Genomic DNA, 10908 nt, shown 5'->3' with positions numbered 1-10908 from the left:
AGATCGAAGTACTCTGCTGATCAGACTTGGATAACGACTAAACCTGGAAAGACAGGACTTGGTGAGTCTTAAATGTTAGAATAGATTTAATAATATGTTTAGTGTGTGGATGTATGTTAAAGTAGAGTTATGAGGAGTGTTGAGTAAAAATGACTTATATACCCTCAAAAAGGCCTACTAATAATAGTGTATGTAAAATATTTTGAAAACAAGAAACTGTTTAAAGCTTTAATTTGATTATTATTGAACTGTATTTTTTTTCCAAAATGATGACATGACTAACAGTTTCTGAAATATAGTCTGAAATACTGTGCTTTGCTCTGGAAAGATTTTATTTAGAGTTGACCTAAGAAATCAGAAATATTTTAAATGACAGCTGGTTTTGCTTTGATATGTTCGGGAAAATACCACAGAGGTCTTCATTATCAAGCATTTATGAGTCAAAATTATACCACTTATTACAAATTCCATTTCCATTTCCTGAGAGTTTTACTCATACCTGAATTTCATGAAATCAAGAAAAAAAAGTACTCAAGATACATTTTCTATTTCCATCAGCAGCAGCAGCTACAGATGCCTGTTTCCTTCACCCCTGATCACTTCTAATCACCTCTGATCACCGGTCTCTGAAGATGGAACAAGCATACAACAACAGCACATATGCAGACCACAAAACATATAAGTGCTCTATGAAAGAAAGTCATCTTGCAATCTTTTCACTCATTGACATGCTTACCTTTCTTATTGGACAACCAGTTATCGCCAAACTGCTGTGGATCGTCTATAAATCCAAGAAGACTACAGATACCCTCAACTGTAATTTAGCCCTCTTCCACAACCTGCAACACTTTGTGTCCATCATACATTTGTTCTTCTTGTTCTTTCGACCAAACAAGCACATGCCAGTCGTCACGTTTTTGTTTGTGTATGTAGAAATTGGAGGACCAATGAGTTTGACCTTCATCTGCCTGGAGAGATACTTTGCGGTGATTTACCCCACATCTTATCCCCTGCTGAGGAAATACAGATGCAGGGAGCTGTGTGCCTGCTCTGTGTGGCTTGTTTCTCTGCCTACTGCTTTATTGACGACTTTAGTCAAAGGTATTATCCCCCCAGATGTAGAGAAGGGCTTAAAACTTGTCCCATCTGGTTTGATGGTAAGCATGACGGCCATAATGGTGTGGTGCAGCATCGAAATCGCCGCGGAACTGAAGAAGTCCGGTCCAGGGGGAGATGTGCTTCATCCAGTGAAGAAGAAAGCCCTGAGGACTGTTTGTGGCACAACCTTCATCATTGTCTTGTGTTATATTCCTGTTACTGTACTGCAAAAGGTTAGCAGTGACAGTGATCAGTTGTATACCTGTGTGACAACTCCTATTAGTATTTTGTTTTTGTCAATTGCAAGTGTTGTGCATCCGATCATCTATCTCTCCACCCAAGGGAAGCTGTTTCCATGCTTTGAGAGAAGAAAGAAAATCTCTAAATCTGCTCAAAGTTAGAAACCTCTGATAACAGATGAAGTCTAGATCAAGCTGAAGAGTTTTTTGACACATCCGTGTTTTGAAGCGACTAAAGAAAACAAATGTTGCAAAAATAGTCTAAGTTAGAAGGAAATAATGAACTTTTAATCAACAGCTTTGAAGCCGGTTCTCTAATGCTCTAACTCACTCAGGTTGAAAGTAGGTGGAGCTCTACTGCTTTTTTCGCAATGTCACCTTTGTACAGGACTACACTTGAGAGGCGCTGTCAGGACTCTCTGTTTGGTGTTGATTGCAGTGACACCTCTGGCCAGATTTGGTAGTGTTTTTTGGGGATAAAGACTCTGATTCCCATGAGCACATATTTTCTTGGTTTAAGACAACTTTTTGCAGGATGCAAAGCAACAATGTAATATATTTATTCATAGTTCCGTAGAGCTGTCCTTTTTTTTTTTTAACATATCACAGTTTAGCTTCATAAACCTAGTTTTTAGCATAGTTTAGAAGGTGAGCAGACTATCTGTTTAGTATTACTCACAGCCCTGTGCTATGAGACATGTTTGCAAGATGTACCACCAGCTGACTCTACGTTTACACGACAATGGTAAAACGCAAAAGTTTTGTTGCGTTTCAGCCTCGCGTTTACGCAGAAACAGTGTTTCAGCCGACCCAAAATGCAAACTTTTTGGAAAAGGCCTCCAGAGTGGGATTTTTCTGAAACGCTGCCAACACCGTTGCCGTGTAAACAGTAAGCTGGCGTTTTCAGTGAAAACGCTGACGTCACGCTCCGCCTTGGGCGACAGCATACAACAGGACAACAGTACAGCTGTTACGATCGTCGCGAACTACCGTGTTGTGCTTGTGATGCTCAATCTGCTGAATCTGCTGACTGTCTTTCAACAAAATGTGCATCTGTTGCTCCACTTCTGCACCAAGTAAACCCCAATACGCCAGATGATTGGCTCAACTCTACTTCGGTGGAGATCTCCCAAAAGCGGCTTCTGGACAAAACAGTTATAGCACCACCTACAGGCCTGGCATGCTTACTACAACGATGAAACGTCGCGAACGGGGCCTCAGTGTCCCCCAAAACCCTCCCCTCAAGGGTGTAACTATAAGTGGGACACTTTGCCGCTTCTTGTATAATCTGTCATCATGCAGCTCAACTGAAAAGCATTAGGAATTATTGATAAAGTGTAGAAATGACTGATTATTTACCAGAACAACCACAAAATTAAAGAAATAGGTTTTATAAAAAAAACTATATATTTATACTTTTAGATTGATTAAACTGCTTTTAAAAACATGCAGGATGTGTAAAGAGATATAGATGTAGGCAGATTGAGGTTGTTTTATATATTTATTCATTATGACAGGTAGGCTTAAGACAAGTATTTATAAAGCGTCAACACTGGGTTCATTTGCCGCCATTCTTACCTATCTTTTTTATTTTTTTCTGAGTGATGTTTAACTGCCATGTTTGCAGGCTTCCCAGAGAAACCCTGTGTTTCATGCCACATTGCTTTTGGTAAGTGTGGGCATTGAGATCAGGCAAGACTTTTGGACTGTGTGCCACAAATGGATTCATGTTCTCCTGGGACCAGACTATGGATACTGAAGAGAAACAGCATTTAGATCTAACTTAAAGTGGTGCTGATAATCTCTTTTTGAATTGTGTTTTGTGAATAAAAATAAAAGTGAGAATATTTCAATATCACTGACAGTTCTCACAGTTCTTTTAAGAATGATAAAAACGCTGCATGTTTTCTTGCCTAAAAAAGTATGACCAAGTTTTTTAATGGTGTCAACAGTAGGGGTTCATCTTATTTAAAACTGATGACACTATGATTCTGTAGCCCTGAAAAAACAAAGACTTTCGATAAATACCCCTCTGAGTATGGAAGTGTTGAAGTGTTGTCCATCATTATTTTCATGTGTTTAAGCCCAGGTCTATAATTCACTCTTGTTGGTGAGAGCTGGCAAATGCAACTCATAAACCAGAGGATGTAACCCATTGCAATGTAGTTGATTAAGACTTATCTGTACTAGTGCATAACCTGGAACAACCTTTCTGTCATTTTTCTTTGGTTTTAACCTAAAATTGCATAAAAAAATAATGTTTCAAAGTTTAAACACTTGTTTGGACACTTCCCTGTGTTTCTTTTATTTCTTACTAAATCTTTTGATTTTTTTAAAATATCCAGAGAGTTTATCTTTTGTTCTTGTTTAGTAAAAACAAATGCATTTTTTTGGTAGTATCATGATTATATATTTACAGTGCAATGACTTATCATACAATAAACAAATCAATAAAAACGTATATACAAACAAAGTAAATGATTGGAAAATTGTGTGACATGCCAGTATTTAAACACAAATTCTCTTAATATCTACAAACGGTTCCAGACGTCAATAATCGCAAAACTCAACATCAGTAAAGACAGAATTATAAACACAGGACACACAAAGAGGTGACTGTTTCAGTCATGGAAAAAAAAGTAAGTTTGAAAAAATACAATAGAAGAAATATTAATCTTTTATCTAAGATTAAATCTGTTTAGACTTGCTTTTATTTCTTGCCTCCTGTCCGGTCTCTTCTGTGACGTCTGTGTTTAAGGACATTTTGTGTTGCATGGGTCGCCTGATGAAAAGAAGCTGTAAACACTGACCAGAGGAAACATAGTCACAGCTCCCAGCAGAGAGCCCAGCTGCACTACAGCTCCACACCACACGAGGGCGCTGTGGCCTTCATCCCGCAGAATCACACCTATGATCACTTTTACATATGACAGAGTGAGAACAAAGAGGATCCAGGCCAGCACCTGAGGAGCAACAGGGAGGAAAGTTAGATCAGAGTGACAGTTTGACTCAAATAAACAGGAAGTTAAGTGAATGATGTGTTACAGTGAACCCACCATGATGACACCACCTGCAGTGTCATTTACCAGCAGGGGACAGGGACTCATCACAGCCATGCTCATGATGTAAGCTCCAATTCCACTGCCTATCACTGTGAGAGCTCCCATCAGCACCAAAGACCTGTGAGACGACACATTTCTCTCTGATTATCTGATATTTCAGCAGATTTGATTTAAGAATAACACTTATCAATGTTTCATTTAATGGTTAGAGTGAAATTTAATGCAAATAAACAGTATACATTTAAATACCTGACCAGCTATTAAAGCTTTTATAAGGAACTTTTTGTATGTTTTGAATTTGGTGAACAGTAACACCTCTTAGACTTGTACGTGTGTAATTGGTGTTCTCTGATTTAAAAAAAAAAGAAAAAAATATTTAAAAATGAAAGATAAATGTTGCTTTAATGTGCTGCCAGTCATCTGGTCTGACACCTACCCCCTCGCTTAAAAAAAGGCACAGTCCCTGTATGAAAATTGAAAATCATACTCCTCATAATTACACTTGCTTTTGTCGGTCACAAAGAGGCATCACTCTAAAATTCAGTCGGTTTTGTGACCTTCTAAAAACTCCTCTCAGGAGCTTTAATTAGTGGTGCTAATTGGTGCTTTTAGTTGTCATTTTTAAACTGACAGTGGCTACGTTTACATGCAGACAATATTCAAGCTAAGGTCAATTTTCCAGTTTCTGGAACGTTTACATGTGTGAGCAAACAGAGTTCTTTCTGTTTACATGGCGTCCCGATCAAAACGGCGACGCACAGAAATAGTCATGACGAAATGTGTGTCATCTCCACCTTATCTTGCTGTATCTATGGCAACAACAACAGCAGCACAGCAGACTTCCTGTATTTAAAAGACCAAGATTCCTTGCAAACAGAAAATGCTCAGAACACAAATAAATGTTCCTTTCAATGGGGATATCTCTATAGGCGTATACATGACAAAATATTTGGGTTAGAAAAAAGGCACCTTAGGGGTGTTTTTTCTGTTTTTCTAAAACCGAATTTGAGCGTATTCCGTTTTTTCAGAAGGGTTACTGGTGTTGACATGGCCCTTGCGCAACTGGGTTATAGCTGGTATTCTGAATCTGAAGGCAAGGCAAATTTATCTATACAGCACACTTTAGCAAGGCAATTTAAAGGGCATTACAGATAAAAAAATAAAATAAAATAATAATAATAATTAAAAAGCAGATTAAAAATAAGACACAATGAAACAAAATATATTTTTAAAAAAAGTTAAAATAGATTTGAAAAAAGATCTTAAGATAAAAGTTGCAGTGCAAAGTTGCATAATTGTGCGATAAAAAAAAAAAAAGTTATTAAAATGAATTGTAAAATGCTCTAATATAAAAGGCAGCTGTAAAAAGGTGAGTCTTAAACCTGGATTTAAATGAGCTCAGAGTTTCAGCAGACCTGATATTTTCTTGCAGTTTGTTCCAGATATTTGGAGCATAGAAGCTGAATGCTGCCTCTCCATGTTTGCTTCTGACTTTGGGGATTGAAAGCAGACCTGATCCAGATGACCTGAGAGGTCTTGATGGTTTATACAGGATCAAAAGTTCATTGATATATTTTGGTCCTAATTCATTCAGAGCTTTGTAAACAATCAACATGTGTATGACAAGGTTAATGACTGCATGTAAACGTAACAAGTGTTTGTGTTTTAAAATGTTTGGTGCAGAAACCGGATACAGTATCTTAGTTCTGGAAATACTGTTTGATTTCAGTTGTATATGTTTTTAGAAGGGACACAAAAAAAATCAGAAGTACATATTTATATACATTACTATATGAGTTAAGAATAAGCAATAAAGTACAGAACGCTAACTTAAACATCTGCTTACATTCAACAAAAATGTTACGTGTTCTAAAAGAGGTAGTGCGAAGTCTAGACTTTTTTTTATTGCACTCCTTTTTCTTTCAATACTAAAACACAAATTAAATCAAAGCCACATTGTAAATACCAAAAGAAAAAATAATCTAAATCTGTACATTTAAGAAACTACGCCATACTCTGCTCTTCATGATACTGATTGAAAATCTTTGCTTTTAGAATTTCATCCCAACATTTATTTATTTATTCTGCATGTTTTCCTCATGTGCAAAATATCTGACTGATTTGTACCAGGTGATGGCAGTATTTCTGTTCCTTTCATTTGTCTTTTTTTTTTTTTAATCAATTTAAGGTAGACTTAAATATGAGGGAGAATGAGGGAGAATAACATGCAGCAAAGGCCAGAAACTAGAGAAGAAACCAAATTTCATTTATTCATTTTAACTTAATAAAGAGTATTAAGCTTAATTTTTTAAGCCTAAATGAAAAAAAGTTGATAAAAGTAAAACTATTGAAACTGTGGGATTTTACTTGCTCTTTAAAGCTCCTTAAAAATATATTTAAAGCTCCTGTGTGAAGTTACTAAGCTGGTGATAAAACAGACTGAATTTAACTCTGTTGCCTCTTTGTGAGCTACAAAAGCAAGAAATTGTAGAACTTAAAGTCAGACTTTGTGACACAGCGAGCTTACCGTATGGGGAAGAACATGGCGATGAAGCAGGCGAGGGGGTTTGACACAGCAGCCATGGTGGCAGATAAGTGATAGGCGTTGTTCCCGTACGGCAGACAGGAGTACGACTGCACTGAAGGAACCAAAGTGTTTGTCAAAGCACACACCCAGGCCAGGATCCCAAAGATATAAAACACCTGCATCCAGCTGTATGAGCCGGAGCCAAAGCTGCTTTTTTGCTCCGGGTTTTCAGCCCTGTAGGGATCCATCATGGGCCTCTGCTCGGCCGACTTCCCTTTTGTCAAAGATTTGTCTTTTACCCCGTTTTTGTAGAAAGTGTTCGGCTGCTCCCTGGCAACAGATGGGTGGTAGTTCAGCAACAGGAACGCCACCAAGCACACCAGCATCATGGCAGTCAGGAAGAAGAAAAACACCTCCACAGAGAAGTTCGCCGGCTGATATTCAGCCCTGAGGTCAAAGGTCGAGGCACTGGTGGAAGTATTTAGGGTATAGTTTAGTGACACCGTGTTGTTCTTGCAGTGGACGACACCAACACCCTGAATCAAAGCCACCAGAGCAGGCAGGAGGCCGCTCACGCCCTCTCCGATGTAATACGTGGTCAAATACTGGGGCTTTAAACGCATCGTGAAGGGAAGGAAGGTGACAGAGGAGGTGCAGTCGACAGTCGAGAGGAAGAAAGTCAACACGAGGAGGGCCACACTGCGAGGAACACCAGCTACAACTACCGTCTCCGTCCAGAAGAACCCCAGCAGGAAGCTCGCCACCGTTCCCAGCACGATGATCAAATATATTACAGCGGTCTCGTTCAGGGTGCCAGGATGGAAGCGATGCATCAGAGTGACAAAGAGGGGGCCGATGTTGGCCATCTGGATGATAACCGAGAGGTACGAAGGAAGCAGCCACCCCTCTGGGATCTGGGGGACGATGAGAGGGAGCTCCACCCAGAGGCCGTTGATGGAGACCCAGGAACCCATCCCAAAGAGACATGCCAGCAGGTGGGTGAGGAGGGACATTTTGGAGGTGTGGTTATCTAGAAAAAGAGGAGAAAGGTCTGAAAGTTATAACACAGACACTCAGCTGTCAGGTGATGCCAAATGTATAGACCCTGATCTCACAGGAGCTCTAAAACCTCAACCCTGGCGCTTTATAAAATTTCTCAACAACTAACCAAAATGATCAAATCTGGTTGAATAGATGAACCCCTAAAATTGTCCTTTAACACCAAACACAGATTTTCTTTTTTAAGCTTGTACTTCAGAAACATTAATGTTTTTCAGGGGAATATGTGGTATGGCTATAATAACATCTGGAATATCTGGAAAAAATTCTTATCAAATGCATCAATGAAGTCTACCTCTGTAGTTGAGTGAAATTTCTCAACCAGTAGCTGTATTAAACATAGTCAGTGTAATAGCTTCACCCAAGTGAGGCCAAAATGTTTCGAGCTCCCCCTGGTGGCTGGTTGTTACAAAAGAATGATGGTTAATGTGCTAATCTTTTTGAGAAGTTCATCTTCAATGAGTTATTTAATTTTTTTTAAAAAAAGGTGTGACTTACTCTGACAGCTCTGTCAATAAATTCAATGAATTGGTGTGTTGTCAGTTTCACAGCTCCACCAGCTTTGTATAGAACGCCAATCTTTCTAGTGGTATCACCACTGGCAAAATATTAAAATATTTATCTTAACTTTTTGGTTATAATCTACAATTTATAACTTGACTGCATTAGCTGACTTTGGGAATTAGCTCATGGTAGTTTTCAATCAAGCTAGCAAGATGGTGAACAAAGTCAAGTGTAGACTAGCCAGCACTGTGCTAGCTCTGACACTAAGAGCTGACGACACATTTAGCTGCCACCAAACACTGTTTTCTCCACAATTAGGCCTATGGTATTAATTTCTTTCACCCAAAGAAAACGACTAAGACCTGAAGATCCTTACAAGTAACTGTCAACATACTTTAAGAAAGCTCCTGTGAACATTTCCCAAAAGAAACTAAATGAATGACCGACTTATAGAAGATACAGTGTTAGGTCTGTTTGATTACACAGCAAAAAAAAAAAACAAACAACAAAAAAAAAAAAAAACTAAAAACAAGTGTTTTTGTCTGATTTTAAGTAAAAATGTCTCTTATTATACTCAATATGAGCCACATTCAATGTATCAATCCAGAAAAAAATGTCTTGTTTAAGCTATTCTAAGACAAAAATGAGGTCTGAATTGGTTGTAACAAGTGAAAAAAAAATCTGCCAATGGATTTAGAAAAAAGTAACTTGTTTTAAGACATTTTTCTAGTTTTAAGCAATTTTGAGAAAAATTTTCTTGTTCCATTGGCAGACATTTTTTTCTAGACTGGTCCAGTGAACTTGGCTCATATCAAGTATAATAAGACAGTTTTTTCTTAAAATAAGACAAAAACACTTAATAAGATTTCAGTTTCTTGCAATGTTTCATATTTGAGCCAAAATGTGAGCTTTGCCTTGAGTAGTCTTTACAAGATAAATAAATCAGAATTTATTTTTTACCAGTCTTTGCCCATTGAGAGCGCTTCAAGAAAATATGTTTGATAAATTTCCTTTGAAACTGTAAGAAAATAATTTACCTTTGCTTAAACTTGCACACAAACACTGCCTGTCACTTATTTTTAAGCTGGGTTGTTAACTGCTAGAAGTCTTTGGTTATATGGAAAAAGTGGAAAACGGTAAGTTAAGGAAGCTTTGTCACTAACTGCTCTTGCATAAAGAGTTTACATAAGATGGCTAATATTTATAAGATAACAGTTAGAAATTAGCATGCATTTTGAGAGGTTAAAGTCCTGTGATGTCCACCAAAGTCTCCTTAAGGAACCTTAGGGAAAAAAAACCTGACAGCAGAGTAAAAAACCTGCCAACAAATCCAAAACACTAACCATAAACCTGACGCCACAGATGAATATATCAGCCTGAAGAATCATCCCTCTGCCAACACTTGTTAACGGTTAAGTAGATGACTTATTACTATATTTAGTTAATGTTTCCTGAAGTCTTGTCTTTCCTGGTTTGAGGCAAATAAAACTGTCAAATCTCAAACTTGAATTTGCTACATGCAAAGACTAATCCATGTGAAGTTGTTTACATTTTATCAGAAGGCAGTGGGGTTAAATCTGCTCTGAACACACAGCATACAGCGCAGAAAACACAACCACCTGCTGCATAAGTAACCATTGCATAACTTGAGAAAACATGTGACCAGTACATTGTTTATTGGGAAAAGCAGGAGTGCATGCCGAAGAGTCTTTAATAGATGTTAAAGAGTTCAAATATGATCTGAAAAATAATGCAAAAAGTCAGAAAGGAGACTAAACAAAGCAGGGTGTGAAGGAAAAGAAGGTGAGTCTGGAGGCACAATCATTTTGAACAATCCTCATAAAGATGTGAGTTATATTTTAACTAAGTGAAAGTGTCTATAACAGTTACAATTTATAAGAGAATCATCCAGTAAATCTATAATTAAACATTTCTGCAAAAAAAGCCATGAAAAACATTCGATTCTCTTCTTTCCTGTGAACAAATTTCATCCATTTGAGATATTAAAACCAAATATCTGAGCGTTTGCATCCTGCAGATACTCACATGCTGCTGGGTGGCAAGTTTGAAGTTTTCTGAAGCCAAAGTCCTGTGCAGTAAACGCTGCGTGCATGCGTCAGGGGATTAAACCCTCCTTGGTGTGAGTGGGTGTGAGAGCATGTAGCCAACCATGACACATGCTTAGTTAACTGGTCATTGTCTCAGCATTAAATACCGACCCCCGTCAGGAGTTTTAGGGTCGTCTGTGAAGCATCACATGTTGTGAGTTGCAGCTCATCACCCACTCAAAGATATTTCTGTTTTTTTTTTTCTGTTTTTTTGATGCATCCAGAGCCTGCAGAGTTCATTAATGCTGCCTAAGGCGATCATGGGAGCAGAGGTGAAAATGAAGCGTTTACATTTTTCAGCTGTGAAACTT

General features: G+C 38.1%; 1 protein-coding gene across 1 annotated transcript; it reads right to left on the bottom strand.

The window, feature by feature from the left end:
* Positions 1-3866: 3866 nt before the first annotated feature.
* Positions 3867-10570, bottom strand: slc52a3-2a (solute carrier family 52 member 3-2a). The gene is made up of 4 exons (XM_074687161.1): positions 10536-10570; positions 6927-7956; positions 4394-4517; positions 3867-4300 (listed from the first exon to the last, which is right to left on the bottom strand). Exons 2-4 carry the CDS (start codon positions 7937-7939, stop codon positions 4091-4093), a joined length of 1347 nt encoding a protein of 448 aa, XP_074543262.1. The 5' UTR covers positions 7940-7956; positions 10536-10570; the 3' UTR covers positions 3867-4090.
* Positions 10571-10908: the final 338 nt, after the last annotated feature.

This window comes from Halichoeres trimaculatus, unplaced genomic scaffold (genome assembly GCF_033239565.1).
Source record: "Halichoeres trimaculatus isolate MK-OKI-2021-1 unplaced genomic scaffold, fHalTri1.1 fHalTri1_scaffold_14, whole genome shotgun sequence".
Lineage (NCBI taxonomy): Eukaryota > Metazoa > Chordata > Actinopteri > Labriformes > Labridae > Halichoeres > Halichoeres trimaculatus.
This window is presented reverse-complemented; position numbering and strand designations above follow the sequence as displayed.

Coding starts and splice junctions, on each gene's coding strand:
- slc52a3-2a (XM_074687161.1), bottom strand. CDS start 7,939: ATGTCCCTCCTCACCCACCTGCTGGCATGTCTCTTTGGGATGGGTTCC. Junction 4,518..6,926: donor GCCATGTTCTTCCCCATACG/GTAAGCTCGCTG, acceptor GTCGTCTCACAG/GTCTTTGGTGCTGATGGGAG. Junction 4,301..4,393: donor CTGCAGGTGGTGTCATCATG/GTGGGTTCACTG, acceptor GTTGCTCCTCAG/GTGCTGGCCTGGATCCTCTT.